Consider the following 15,938-nt stretch of genomic DNA (forward strand, 5'->3'; position numbering starts at 1 on the left):
AGCTGCCAGTTCACATTGGAGCAGATTTTCTGGCCAGACTAGTTGACCCCATGGGAAATGGGAAGGAAATTCATTAAGATCTGCACCCCATGGAAAGGGCTCATGTTGGGGAAGTTGGTGGAGGACGGTCTGCTGTGGGAAGGACCCCACAGTGGAACCAGGGCAGAGTGTGAGGAGCTTCCCCTGAGGAGGAAGGAGCAGCAGAGACAGCGTGTGATAGACTGATGGCAGCCCCCACTCCCTGTCCCCCTGCACTGCTGTGGGGAGATGACACAAGGTATAGAATTTGACAGTAAAATTGAGCCCAGGAAGAAAAAAGTGATGGGAGGAAGGTGTTTTAAGATTTGTTTTTTATTTCTCATAAACCTACACTGATTCTGATTGGTAATATTAAACTAATTTTTCTAAGTTGGGTCTGTTTTGCCCATGACAGTAATTGGTGAGTGATCTCTCCCTGTCCTCATCTTGACCCAGGAGCCTTTTGTTATATTTTCTCTCCCCTGCCCAGCTAAGGAGAGGAGAGATAGAATGGATTTGGTGGACACCTGGCATTTAGGCAGGGTCAACCCACCACAGCAACCCTTACGGTAACTATTGTATAAATTCTTCCTGGTTTTTTTTTTTTTTTTTTCTTTCTTTCTCTTCAGCATGTCATAAGAAACTTAAAAAACAACTTTTGCTAATAGAAAAGATGGGAACAAAATCCTTTATGTTCATGAAAGGAAGAAAATTATTTTTTGTGAAGAGTTAGAAATTCAGAATTCCTCAAAGATTCTGGGGTGAATACTACTGACAGTGTTGACTGATTTGTAAGAATCTTCATGCATCACTTTGCAAGGCAGGACTTCTGGTACACAAGTTAGATTTTGAAAACAAGTTCTGCTGATGCTGGCCATATAGCAATTGTAGGAAATGCTTAAAGAATACCTGCTTGATCCTTCTCACTTTTCAAGCAAAAATAAATGACTAGTTAGCTGTGTGCTTATAAAAACTATATTTCTTTCTTGAATCCCACTTTTCACCTAAGTATCACCTGACTTCTTACCTGGTAAACAGCTACAGTAAAATTCACCAATCAAATCATGACAACGGCCTCCATTTTTGCAGGGCTTGAAAGAACATTCATCAATATCCGTGGAACAGTTTTTGTCTGAAAGAAAAGAAAATTAAACATTAAAACTATAAATCATACTGGGTTTGGGAAACTAGAAAAGCGACTTTATAGTGCAGCTGACAACTGCATAATTTAACTTTTCCAGGTTGGAAACACTATTTCTGTTTGACAGCTTTAAAACTAGAGTTATTCACAGATCATAGCTGATAGTTTACAAATTAAATTTTAAATACATATGAGATACAGTTGCAAATACATTCTTTGTGTATTCTAGCATTACATCTCAACATCATAATTACTAGAATTATATGCCACATTTTATAAACTATTTTAGAGATCTAATAACCTTAGTAACAATAAAGGAAAAACATTTCTCAAAGTTTCTTCCATATTAAGATGAAGCCATTTATCAGATCCCAACAGAAAACCACAGATTCATTCAACTATTTCTTCATTTTTTTTCTGCTATTAAAGAGATTTAGTTGAGCTGTAATTCAATTTAATTCAAATCTGAAACAACAAAATATAGGAGAACATATAGAAGACCTATAGTGGAGAACATTTACAAGACAATATAATAGGTGCTTTGTGCAAACAACTAACTCCTTGGGTATCCCAATCAACAGAAAATCAACAGTCCCTCATCTTTCTACTGTGTGCTGCATTCATTTATAGTAAGCATTAGTCTGGTATAAATTATACTGAGTTCTTTTTGATCCAAAATGGACCCAAAATCGAGGAACACCTATAGCAATTAAGAGCTCCCATGAATACCATAAGCTAATCCAGTAATAGAGAGGGAAAACTCTAGCTGACACTGATGTGAGCGAGCAGAATGGTTGCTGGTATTCTACGCAGAAAGCAAAGGAAGGATCCTTGTATCACTCAAATCAGATATACCAGGTAGGTGATGGCTCCCAGGAATTTCAGTCTAAGGGGCTCCTGAATTAAAGGATCATGTGGGCTTTCTTTGGTTCCCTCTTGGATGACCAGAGCTCAGACAATTGTAGATTAATTCCAGCAATATATGCATGGCTGGCAGATGGTGTCACCCAGCAGTTATGTCTTCCTTAACTGTATGATGTTCTTTGAGCTACACAGGTAAAAATAGAATCTGTGTAAAAATCAAATCCAATGGGTAGGAGAGAAAGTGGCGAAAAGATAGGGGAAGGATAAAAACCCCTTCTTTGTACTGTTTCTCTAAAATAATTATTTAGAAGAGGCTTTAAGGGGAAGGAAGATGAAGCTTCTAGAAAAGGATAATCATAGAATCCAGGTAAGACTTAAAAAGTAAGTGGGAAGTGTTGCACACTCATAGGTAATTTCCTGTATTTTATGATTCACTACAGATCAAAAATCTAGTAAAACCAGTTGAATGAAAGCTGAGATTTTTTTACTTTGGGTTTTGTTGTGTTTTTGTTTTGTTTTGCCTTTTTTTTTTTTTAACTTATCTAAATAAATAAACAACTACCAGAATCCTTGAACACACAGGACTTTGAGTCCTTTTACCTCCCAAATTGTCATTTTGGAAAGAAATCATTATTAAAAAACACAAAGATTTTTGAATGTGCTGTTGGAAAATTTTTCATGCAATAGTGGAAAAGGCAACTACAAACAGGTTTTCTGGGATTTGATTCTAAGCAAAAGGGAAAAGTGGTCTCTGAATATGAAGAAAGGAATGTCAGTAACTTGGGTGAGAGCAATCAAGATCCATGAGAAAGGAGATGACGGGATTGAACAAAATAATAACAAAGGAATTCAGAAAAATTGTAAAGAATGCAGAATTTTTTTTAATGTAAAACCTGATGAGAGGCTGAACTAAAGTAAAAAGGTAATTAAGAAAGTTGCTGCTTGCTTTAAGTACACCAGTGCGACGAGCGAGGGGAAGCACGCGGCCGACTCAATATGAGTGATAAAGCAAGCTTCGATTTATTACAGCGCGATTATGTCTTATATACAGTTCCAGTTAATTATGCCTACTAGTCATTTGTTGATTGGCTAAGCTCTAAAGGTTACATTTTCATACGTCCTCCTACTTGCGGTTTCAGCGGGTCCGGGTTACGCCTTGTTTCTTCATACTTGCTTCCTTAAAGTTGTTTTTCTGCTCTGTGCAAGGTCAGTGTTTTTCTCAGCTTCCTTATCAGCATGCCTCAGCATAGCTGCAAGGCCTGCTTCAGCTAACTTACGCTAACTTTGTTTCACAAAGATCTTTAAGGGAGTCATGGCCATGATCACACAGCCATTCTGCAACACACCAGGACAAATTATCTTCTTTTTTGGGGAGAAAGACATTGAGTATTAGGAGACAAACTGGCCACTTCCTGGTTTTCAAAGGATGAAAATGCCCAACTAACAAAAAATGGGTCGAGTTGCTAAGAATAACCTAAGTACAGTGTAAGTGTGTAGGCAGGAAATCAGACCAGCAAAGGCACTGAATAAGATGGAGCTATCATGGGATGGTCAGGGTAACAAGAAATCACACTGTATTAAACATGAAGGAAAGGTATGGTTTGCTATTTAATGGAGAAGGATGGCTTCTGATAATGGTAATCATGCCAAATTATTCAATGTTTCTTTTGCTACAATCATCAGTAGAAAGGCCAGCAGCAAGCAGATCATTATCATAATTGATACCTGTGATTAAAGAGCAAAACTTCAGTGCTGAACAGAGAAGGCAGGCTGGAGAATTATCAGATGAGTTAGATGTTCAGATATGCTAGTCTGATGATCTTCAGCCTTGGGTACTAGCTGTTTAAAAACTCAGTAGTTTTCTTTGTGAACTTGTGGAAGGTAGGTAAAGTACCTGAAGACTCAATAAACTCAGCCTTTAAAAAGGAGTAAAAGACCAATAAACTCAGCCTTTAAAAAGGAGTAAAAGACAGAGCAGTGAAATTATAGATCCATTTGTGTAATTTCATTTCCTGGAGAAATTATAGGAAAAAGTTACTACACTGATAACTTGTAAGAGCCTATAAATATAAAATTATTTATAAAAAACTGATCCATATATAAGCAAACCAGTTCCCTTCTGCACTAGAGTTACAGGCCTTGTGGATTAAAAAAAAAGTAAAAAAAAAAACAGTAGCATGTCATACTCCCTGATTTCACTAATATTTCTGCTGCTATCATGTGAAATCCTGATAATTGGACTAGATACAAACTACAAGAAAATATTATCAAATGAGTAAAAAATGTTGGAAAGCCATATTCATACATTGGGTTAGCAGTGGTTTTACTACCAAACTGGATGAATGAATTGCACAGATTTTGAAAGAAGTCTACTGTCTGTCTATTTCTACTAAAGTTTTTCGAAAACAGCCTGGAAGGCAGACAACAGAGTAAGATTACTGGTGGCAACACAAAAAGATACATTGGAGGACAGGATTAGAGTTCTTCATAAATTTGTACAAATTGGAGTTTGAAATGACAAATGTTACGCAATCGGAACAAGTAGAAGATATCATAATACAGCAAATCAATCACAACTTAAGTAGGAACAAATTCCAGAATTTTGTTAAGTCAGTTGATGTGCTGGGATAAATAAAAAGGAACATAGCCCGTCAGAAGCATAAAATAATGCTTCCATTCTCATCTAGCTGGAGTAAAGCTGCATTTGGAGTGCTTTGCACAGTGCTGTGAGCTGCATTCAAGAAAAATGTGGGCCACATGGAGACAGTCCAGACAAGCATGATAGGAATGAAAGTACTTGAAAACCTGATACGTTTATCTTAGGATAAAGAAAAGGAATGGGTCTGTAAAGTGTAAACAAGGAAGATTTGAATAGAAATGTGATGACCATCATAAAATAAGAACAAGCTTTTGCAAATATCTTTAGTTCTCTGTGTTCATAGCAGACAGGGTAAAAAGTAATGCATTTAAACTGCAGTGAAAGTCGGATTAAATGGTAAGGAACTCCTAATGATTAGCATAATATCACACTGGAAAGATTGCCTGAGGAAAACAGGGAATGGTGTTGGATTTCTTTAAGGTAAGACAAATACAAGTGAGAAAATGACATAGTATAGTATATGTTTTCTGCTGTGATGAAGGTGGACTAGATGATCTTTAGTGTTTTGCTGTAGTGTTATGATTATTTACAGGGCATACACACCACTTATAACACTGAAGAAGGTCCAAAGGGTTTTATGTTCATGTAGTGAGTTTGCCTCCTGGCAGACTAAAGGTCTTAAGTTACTTGGTGTGTGGTATCAGAGCTCCCACTTTGGAACCTACTGCTTCTATCCAAACCTGTCTTCACTTTGTCTCTCCATCAAAACACATTCCTGTATTAGGTAAGACAGAGGTGAGTCCAAGCATGTGGTAGGCAAGAAAAGCAGAGGATAAAAATATTATCACTAGAAGGCAGAGGCAAACACATTCTTCATGTGCACCATAAATGAACATGGTTAAAAATACAGAGGGATAGATGGAAAGTCCTACTCTTACAAAGAGAGCAGTACAGCTTTTGGCACATTCAACCTATATTCACCCCTCTAGCCTTTCTCATGAGAAAATCATAATGAGACAAATGAGCCATTTCATACTTCCCTGAGCCTCTTTTTTGGTAGGTGAATGTGAAAAGCCCTTACTCTATTATTTCAACACTGACTTTTAAACAGACTCTGCATTTCCACTGGCTTCCATTCCTGTATCTCCCTTCTGCAGGAGAGCCAGCACATGCACTAACTGAAATGTTGTGATAACTTTTGTTTAGTTAAAAAGCACATTTTTCAATGTCCTGCAGGTCATTTCTGGTCACTTGCAGCTGCCAGATACAAGCAAAGGAAAAGATACATAGGTCATAGCTACTAACTGCAGCTGAACCGTATGTGAAGGGACAACAAAAGGGATCTGAAAAGGACTGTTGAACACCTCAGCATGTAAGCCCTATTGCAGTGCTGTGAGAAAAAAAAATATTCTCAGATGTATTTAAAAAAAACCCAAGAAAGAATATTGATGTGTAAAACACCTCTACATTAAACATTGACTACAATGTTCCATATTTAAAAATAAGTGGGAAGGATGCAGGAAAAGCTACACTATTTACTCAACAACTGAAGAAAGCACGCTGTCGGCAAAGGCTTAAAGAGCTCCATCTGTTTCATTTAGAACAAACAAAAACAAGAAGTGACTTGATTACAGTGTATAAGTGTCTTTACAAAGAGAAAATACTTGGTTAGCAAAAGACACTTTCATTTTGTGTAGAAAAGGTAATGAGATGCAATAGCTCCAAGTTGAAGACAAAAATTTAAATAAAATATTTAATATAAACTTCTAAATGATGGTGATTACCACTAGAAAAAAATGCCAGTGAAATTCTGACTTCTTTTCATGCATTCAAATCAGGATTGAATGCTTTTGGATTCATTGTGTGCTTTAATCAAAACTAAGTAATTAGGTTCAGTACAAGGTGGTTAATGGGCAATTAACTGCCTTCTGGTATACAGACCTAATGTAGAGCATACATCCAGCAATCTATGGGTTGTTACAAGACTTCCAGAATAAATTTGCTTATCCTGTAGCCTTCTATGGGGCTTTCTGGGGAAACCATCAAGACAATTTTGTGAGCCAGATATTTCTGTGACAGCAGTAGCCCACCCCAAGGCAGCTGGGCTCTGTAGAATCATTGTCATCATATGAAATGTGAATGTGCTGTCCTTGGAGGTTCTGGAGGTTCCTAGGAAAACTGGCTGTCAGGTGCTGCTTTGCTGCTATGCAGTTCTGTCTCTTGCCTGACTACAAAAGTGCCAAGGAAAAAAAAAATCTTATAAAAAGTGTATAAACAGCTTTAAAAACATCACTTTGCATTTAGCACTTTCCCCCCTTGTTCCTCAAGACTCCTCAGATCCGGGCAAGCAGTATTATCTGGTCAACTTACTGTTTCAGTGAAGTGAGTTAAGCTGTGGGGTAATGTCCCTGCTATCACACTGTAGCCCTGCAGCCCAGTAGCTACAGCATTGCCATTGCTAGTGTCAGGCTGCAGAGCTGCTGTCAAGCTAACAGCAGAGGCCTCAGGACTTGTCTAGTGGCCAGGTAGATCTCGCTTCATTTGTTTTAGTCTTCCTTAATTTTGTAAATTGTGTCACGTTATGCTTATTGTTAATAAGACGTGGACAGGAATAAGCAGTTACGCTGTATAGAATGAACTAATTATGACCCTAGAGCCACGTTGCAGCGCAAAAGGGTACAGGGGCAGGAGCAGAGGGCTTGGAGCTGCATTTGTAGGATGGTACTGGGGACTCCAAGGTTATTAATAGCTCACCTGCGGCCGGTTACTGGTAGTGAAGCAAACACAGAATCTGGGCAAAAACAGTTTTAAGGATAAAAAATGGACAAAGAACAAATGCCTAACATACGTAAAATGTCTCAAATACAGAAAAGTCAGTTATAAGGAATTACAGAACTGAGGAAAAGAAAGGTGTAAAAAAAAAAAAAATCAGGAGAAAGGAAAAGGCCAAAGAGTGTAGTCAACAACATACTGAAGATGGCATCAAATATGGGTACTACTTAGTGCAGTCATACTAAAACTAATAGTCTCATGCCTTTTGTAGTATGACTTAGTCAAAGAAAAGGGTACCCAAAGGTAAATTGTTTCACTAGATATAATTTAGTAACAAAACCCCTGGTACAATGCTAGCTAGTATTGCAAAGGCAGTGTTGAACGACAGACTTTCTCCAACATCAATGATTCAGTGGATTTTTTTTCAGAAGAGGAACTGGCTGCTATAAAAAAAAACCTAGAAAAAACCATTCTTATGTAAGATGCCACTTCTGTTTCTCAACTTCATTAACAAACTATCTGGGAGGGATGGAAAATATGCACTGGAGAAGCTGGCTGGAGGCAGATTTTCTTTTGTCAGCGTTAATTCACCGATTGCTCTTGTCATAAAAGAAAGTTTAGTCCTAACAAGTTAATTGAGGCAGTTATAATAAATATCTTGATGCAGTTGGAAATTCTGTCTTGATATCCATATGTTATGTTTACAGGTGCACTCAGATGTAAAAAGTAAAAATTGTGCTCACTGTTCTGGCATATTACTGTTCATAGCATGATGGCATCCATGATCTTAACTGCTTAGAACATGAATAGAAGACACATGCAAAGAACAAGAGAAAAGAAATAGTTTGTGGGAAAAATATTGAGTTAAGGAAAAATGTGGTTGATTTCCCACAGTAACTTAGGAAGACTAAGAATTTCAAACATTTTTTCCAGAGTCTTCTGTGTGTACTTTAATCACTGTATGAGCTTTTCTAGACATGATTGCTTTTCATGCTTTTCATTTTTTATTTGATTAGGATCTTCCAGCAACTGACAACATTTTTTTATTAAAAACCAAACCTATTCATATTAAATGATTGTGTTCCAATTTATCTAAAATTAATTAAATACACAGTCACACCCAGAAATATATTCCTGTATGTTCTATATACACTATATTATGCATGACAAGTAACGTAACTATTGAAAAAAAACGGAAAACATTATATCTAAAATAAAGAGGGGAAAAAGTTAGGTACAAAAATAATCTCATTACTCCACCAGTAGAACAATGATAAAGTAATCCCATATAAGTTAATTAAATTTTTGTTTGAAGATTTAGCTTATCTTTTTCAGATGTTTCAAATGTACTATTCACCTTCTACAGGAAAAAAATCATGTTCCGTATTTGCAGACAAGAAAACTACTGAGAATGAAGAAATGTACCGTTTGATTTCTCACCCCATCTCCATCCCCCCCCCCCCCCCCAAAAAAAAAAAAAAAAAAAAGCAGAGGAGACTTTGCTTTATTTTTAGATGACTGGAAAAACATTGCTACGCGAATTATAATTGATTTGTTTTTTCTTTCATGCAATCAATAGTTTTTATGTATTAGTTTATAAAAATCCTATGTAATGTAATTTGCAGCATGATTGAAACTTAAGCAGGAATTTTCTGCACTCTACTGATCTTTTTTTTTTTTTTTTTCCACTTAGCGTTCTAACCTGAATTCCTTCCAGGGGAAGCAGGTACACTTACACATGACGTGACAATAAACATTCTCTAATAACCACAGAAATACTTATTGAATACATTTCCATGTATGCATAAATAGTGTTTATTTTCCAGTACATTAAGTCTGCATGCCCAGCGGTAGGAAGCTTGCCCTTGGCAGCCCGCTTTCTGGAGCATTTCTGAAAACCAGCATCCCATCGGCACTGCCCCAGCTGAGCAGGGGGAAAGGCCAGCAGCCTTTTGCTGTCATGCCACCATGGCCCCACTGTGAGTCAGAGTTTCTGCTGGCCAGAAGCCAGGGGAACCATCCCCCAGCTTCAGTCTGCAGCTTCCAGGTTTTGGGTTGGTTTGAAAAACCTTAGGCTTTGACTAGACATCAGGCACAGTCATGTTTACATAAACTGGGTCCTTAGGGGACACAAGAGAAGAGAATACCTGGCTTCTGGGCTGCTCGGTAAGGGCCATTGACATGGAACAATAATCTGATGCATGAGATGCAAGAGAGACTGAGTATCTGCTACTGACTCTGAAGATGGGTAAGTATCAATAGATTTCTCAGGCCAGTTCTTGCCTTTGAATCGTTGAGGACAGGACTGAAGATGATTAGTGGAGAACAGAGGATGCTGTAACTTGATGATTTTAAACTGTGCAGTGGTCCTGATACTAACTAAAAACATCTGGGTCAGCCAAAAGCTGCCTAAATAGAACAGCTTTGCAGACTGACTGAAAACAAAGCTTAGAAAACTGTAGAAAAAGAATGCATGGTAAATATTTTTGAAAGCACAGTAAAAGGTGTCACCTTTTGCCTCATGATGGAGTGAGTTGATCTAGAAGACACTGCACATCCATTTATAATTTTGGGTCTCAGATGTTCAGTGTTGCGGGGACCACTTGTTTAGCCACAATAGCTACTACAGGATTTTAAAGCACATAGGGTTAGACATGCCAAAGGAAATTATATAAAAAGATCTTCAGAAAGCATATTAAAGAACTTGCAAATTTATTTAGTGTGCTGTGTAAATCCTACTTATTAAGTCAACAGGTAACTGATAGCAGATTTTGCCTGTTGATTCATACTGACTCATGATAATGATAAACATGAATGAGACACAGGCAAAACCTAAAACAAGGACCATGTTACACATGAAGAATTCATAAGGACCATGGTATGAGAAAGTCAGATTAAGGATCTCATGCATATAAATTACAACAAAATTCAGTGTTAAGTGCTAAAATAAAAATCACTTTGGAATCATGTTTTTTCTACACAGTGTTCACTGGTGTCACCTTATTAGTATAGGAATCACTTCTACACTTGAGCACACGTGCACAGTTTTGAAGTACATTTGATCAATAATATCTTCTAAAATTCAAAATAGGCAAAGGATTTACAATGGACAAAATGTAATCCTGTCACGTATTTGAGTGTTAAATTAATTAAATTAATTAAAACAATCATGCCTTCTCATCCCTGAACATCCACTTAGAAAATTCTTGGGTTCCAGTTACTTACATTACTAGGGAAAATCCAACCAAATAATGAAAATGGTCAGTAACCGACCATTCATAAAATTGCCTCATCCTTCTGTATCACTGGTGAATTCAATACCAGACCACCAGATTGATGCTTTGATTGATGGTATCTACTACTTAAGGTACTAAGGGTGTCCTACAGTTCGATATTAAATTTCCCTACTTCACCTATCTTCAGGTTCTGATAAAGCCCAGAATTAGCAAGTCTTTTTCTAATTTTTGAAGCCTGCCAGGTTAACAGACCTGGGCTGCCTTTATCTCAACTGCCAGACACTCTTGAAACCCTCTAACTGGCAAAATTGAACAAAATATCGTGAGGGAAGGAAGTGGCAGTGCCGCCATCTGTCCACTTGTGCGGTAGCTCTTTACTGTGGGATAATTACAGTGGTCCTCTGTATGCCAGCTCCCAGAGGAGGGCATCTGAGACCGAGCTTCGATTTATGTGACATAGAGAGAGAAAGCCTTCTCTTTCTCAGGAGCTGCTTCTCTCTGCATGCCTAGCTTGCTCAGTGTAAAGGCACCTCCATGCATCAAGTTGCAAAGCTGCCAGCAAGACTCCCTGCTCCTCTCAGGACTCTGTCAGGTGTTTTGGGTGTGCCTGTCATGCTCCCTCCATCCAGGCCTGCTCCCTGCTGGATGCATGGTATCACCTCTTCCCAGCTTTGCTCCCAGGGAAGGAACAAGTTCCACTGCCTGTGGAGCACCACAGCCAAGGCCATTCAAACAGACAGCTGTCTCCCTCCTGTCCAACACTGTCCTTCCAAGAAAGCATTCATGCACAAGGTGTGCAACACCAAAATAGAGTGATGCTGCCAGGCACAGAGATAGCAAACAGCAAGGCAAGCAAACAACTAGACCGGAGAAAGTTTACGTACCCGAGAAGCTTGGATGCTAAAGCTAAACTTTATTTGGAAATGCCTTTTAACATGCTAGGAAAACAAAAATGTGTTGGAAAAAAAAACTGCAAAGAAGAAATCAGCCCTGTATATTTACAGGATTTTTTTCAAATTTCACTTCCTTGATCAAGTCTTATCAGGAAAATACAAGATGTGATCAACAGGGAGTTAGAAGATCTGCTGATGAACTTTCCAACTTGTGCCTCCATGTAGTCAGGTCTTACAGCTGTAGCCAAGTAAATACGATTTTTGCCCTCAGCAGGGGGATTCCTGGTTGTGTCCTGACCTGGCAGTGCAGGGCTCAGCCCCACCATGGCCTGAGCTGGGTGTCACTGGTTTAACCCCTGCACTGAGGCCAGTGACCACTGCTCCTCTGCTCCAGCTCCAGCTCTGGGGGTGGCTCCTCTGGGGTGGAGGTGTCACTGTCACTGACTGACAAACCATAGCCCTTTGCGTGCATGGGGCTAGGGTGGGGGTGCAGAAGAAGGAGACAGGCTGGATGAGAAAATGTATGAAAATTACTCCAGCTGGAACCCTCACTAAGGAGGAAGAAACCCCCACCAGGAATATCACCTTTCTCTTGGGAAAGGGCTCAAGATACTAATGGTTAAGGCTTAAACTCCCCCAATCCTACTTGAAATCCTACTTGAAAAGACTGAAACTGCCAACTGTAGGACCCAGAAGAACATTGGAAAGTTGAACATAACACCAAAGAAAATGGGTATATATTAGTAAGTTTTCTGGTATAACAGTTTTGACTGTGCTGTTAATGGTGCTTTGCTACTTCATTATATAATATGGGTTTCTACACTGCTTAAATATTAACTGGATAAACAGAAAATTCCTATATATACGCTATGTTTCCTTTTGCACTTAAAAAGGTTTTGAGTGTATCACTGTTACTACGACAAGATCTTCTTGGGCCATTTACATCTAGAACTCAGAAGGACATCAAATATTCTTTTATCACTGTTTGCTTTTTTTAGAAGATAGAAGCTCACATATTCAGCATTTTGCATTAAGGATTCTTTTTAGGGAGGTTGAAGCAGTTGTTGGAAGGCCTGGAGACAGCAGACCTAATGACATCCACAATGGCTGACTATGCATTTTCTATACAAACAGCGTGAGCACAGAGCATATTATTCAGTGAAATCAGGAGGATCCTCACTTCCAATTCCAGTCAGTAGACTGGCTGATTTGTTTCCTTGTGTGAGCTGTCCTGTCTCACAGAAAAGCCAGTATGAAGTGAGAACAATAGCACATTCAGGAAGAAAAGTCTTTCACACAGGAAAGGCAGGTGAAAATAGAGCCTTTTCATAATGGCCTGTTATGGTGTCATGTGAACTTCTATGACTTCAACATAGACCTAGAAGTATCCCTTAAAAGCTGCCCACAACCCACTGGTAACTGTCTTACTGTTGACAGATCTTGACTCCTTCTTATCTTGGAATGAACAGATACATTAGTGGCAAACTGTTTACATCAGTATAAATCTAGGATAAAGTGTTCCTTCTAAGGAGAACATGCCCTGTTCCAGGCTGCCTTGGTGACAACCACACATTAGTTTATAGTTCTGGTTCTTTAATGTGGCTTCCATCATATCCCAAAGTAGTGTAGCTGTATTTTCAAAAGAGCAGCTTTTTCTCCGTTCCCTAGGTCAAACTGACTACAACCTACTACAGAAAAGGTAAATGTTTTCCATTTTGACCCTTGCAGTATAGCAGTATGTTTTTAAAGTTCCTTCTTTTAAAATTATGTTTAGAAGTTAAAATAAAAATGCTTCTATTTACGTGCACAAATACTTTGTAATTACCTCCATTATTTTCATGATTGACACATAGTAGGCATCTACTATGCAAGCTTATGACGGCAAAGCCAGTTATCAAAGATAAAGGAGAATGTGATCTTGTAGGATATAGAGCACATTTCAGTTTTGCAATGCTGAATAATATTAGAATAGGTTGGCACAAACCAAGCAAAATCACAGACGTCTGTGGGAACTGTACCTATTATCACTTTGACAGATTCTAAATCTCTGTGTATCATCTTACATTCCTTATGTCCCATCTGCCTGTTTTTAACCATCAACAAAACATGTATGAAGTGCTCCTTAACAGGATGTCACTGGTGTTACTATTAACCTGAAATACCCTGCTTACTTCCAACTTCATTTTGTCTCCTCATCCTTCGTTGCTTTATGTGCAGCCTTTCATTTCTCTATAGTAGATCTCTATCATTTTTTCTTTCCTCTCCATTGGTAACCACGGATTTTGAGCTCTCTGTATATATCTGTTTATCTTTTTATTACAACACCCACTAAACTGTGCATAAGTTCTGAGACTGCCACTGCTTGTCTACCTGTTAACTGCTTATGACTAATGCTGTTCCATTTGCCTCTCTGAAATCAGCAGCTGAAAGGCAGCGTGTTCCAGTCCCTGACATCTCAGTATATTAGTTGTTAAGATGGCATATTTTTCAAGACAGTTTTATTGATTTCCCCATGATCCTGTTAGCTGCTTCTGGCAGAAAGTAGGGCCATGAAGACTGCTCCTGATGCAAGAGCTATTTTCTTAAACCTGTTAGACACACAAATACTTAAGCAATTTACAAGCTATTTAAGATAAGGATCTGATGGCATCTTTCTTAAAAAGAACAAAGTGTCCTCCTGCTAAAACTGTATTCTCATTTCTATCTCAATCAAGTATGGCTGTGATATGGTTTTCTGAAGACAACAGCACCAGCTATAGCTATCATTACTCACCTTTTTTTTCATAGACTAGGTGTTTCTGAACACTTTTTTTTTCTAGGCAAAATGCAGTTTACTTTCCTTCAATTAATCAAACTGCACACATGCTGCTTTCAATTTTTATCATATTAATAAGGAAATTAAAGCAGATAATCAATAGAACAGAACACTGAGTTGAATTTAGTTTTATTAATGCTAAAACACTGAACAAAATGCAGTTAAAAAGTCTGTTTTAGTTTCAGAAAAGGAAATAAAAAGTTTAACTATTTACTGTCTTTTCCAGATTTAAAATAAATCTTACCAGTGAATCCTGGAGGACAAACACAGCTGTAGTCTGCAACCAAGTCTAAACAAGTTGAATTGCTTTTACAGAAGCCATAAGTGCACTCATCAAAGTTGATTTCACAGTTCAGACCTTCAAAACCTTGGTTGGAAAAAAACAGAGAGCTATGTATTAGTCTGCTGTATATGTGCCTTCTTTTCTAAAGCATATCTTTGGGTCTCTTTTTCTAAAAAAAGATGGATTGTTTGCAATTTAGTCTTGTAATAAAATTGTCTTGAAGTCTTGTTGGAGGATCCTTCTAAAAGCTTTTTCTGCATTGTTATTAATATGAAAACACATTTGACCATCAAATATACTTTAAAAGCAGCTAATAATTGAAAGAACAAATTTAAGATTCAATATTTTCATTAATCTAGTTGAACTTTTTGTTTAGCAGAGACTTAAGAATCTATATATCTTCTGCCATTTTGAGAACATTGCAGGCAAAGGCAAGTGATGCTGGGATTTGGACATTTGACTATAGCTTTAAAAATCTCTCTTTAATTCTCATAGTTACTTCTCTACTTTTTCTGTATTTGTTTCTTGTGTCATAGTGACCTTTAGCAAATTCAGAAGTCCAACAGTGTTTTTTTGTACTTGAAATTGCTGGAGAATGTCCATTCCAATATCTGACATTTTATGCTCTTGTAAATGTATTCTAATTCACGGTCATGCTACAAAATGACTATCATTAGTGCTGTCACAGGCCATGGCTGCAGGAAGACCATGACTAATGCTAAGCTATCAGCACCCTCAGTGCAAGGCATATTCCCATAATTTCTCAAACTGACCATGGAACCAATTTCCACTGATCCCTAAGTCATTAAACTTTGGAATTACCCTTAGTTCATTAATAATATATACAGTAACAGTTCTCATTTGCATTTAGAGTTTAATCAGACCCATGTCTGACAGGTAACAAGTAAGCCACAAAATCACCAATGTGGATGCCAAGAATTATTTTTCTATAAGGTGGTCAGGCAGACTAAACAGCAGAATGATCTTTTCCAAGCTTAATTTTCAACTGCCATCTAATATCTGTTTTGGCTTCTAATTTGAGCTTGCTAATGGCAGAGGCTGTACTTATGAGAATTATTTGTAGCAATTTCATATTTTTGATGAGTTTCTGAACTTATTACTAGAATGCTTGTATTAATGTATAAATACCTAAAATATTGTAAGCTATGAAATCACCTGACCATTACTCCATACTTAAAAACCAGTTTTATGTGAAGATTAAAATCAAACAAATATAAGATCATTTAAAATGCAGAGAAAAAATACCAGGTTATAAATCACAACCTTGACTTTATTTTTAACTAAAAATCTAACTTA

At 37.7% G+C, this 15,938-nt stretch overlaps 1 protein-coding gene across 1 annotated transcript in view; it reads right to left on the minus strand.

The window, feature by feature from the left end:
• Positions 1–15,938, minus strand: part of EYS (eyes shut homolog) — an 874,042-nt gene that overhangs the window by 628,068 nt on the left and 230,036 nt on the right. Inside the window, 2 exon segments of the mRNA XM_037392524.1 lie at positions 1,046–1,150; positions 14,583–14,705. Coding sequence (XP_037248421.1) covers positions 1,046–1,150; positions 14,583–14,705 — 228 coding nt within the window.

Source organism: Falco rusticolus, chromosome 6 (assembly GCF_015220075.1).
Source record: "Falco rusticolus isolate bFalRus1 chromosome 6, bFalRus1.pri, whole genome shotgun sequence".
Taxonomy (NCBI): Eukaryota; Metazoa; Chordata; class Aves; order Falconiformes; family Falconidae; genus Falco; species Falco rusticolus.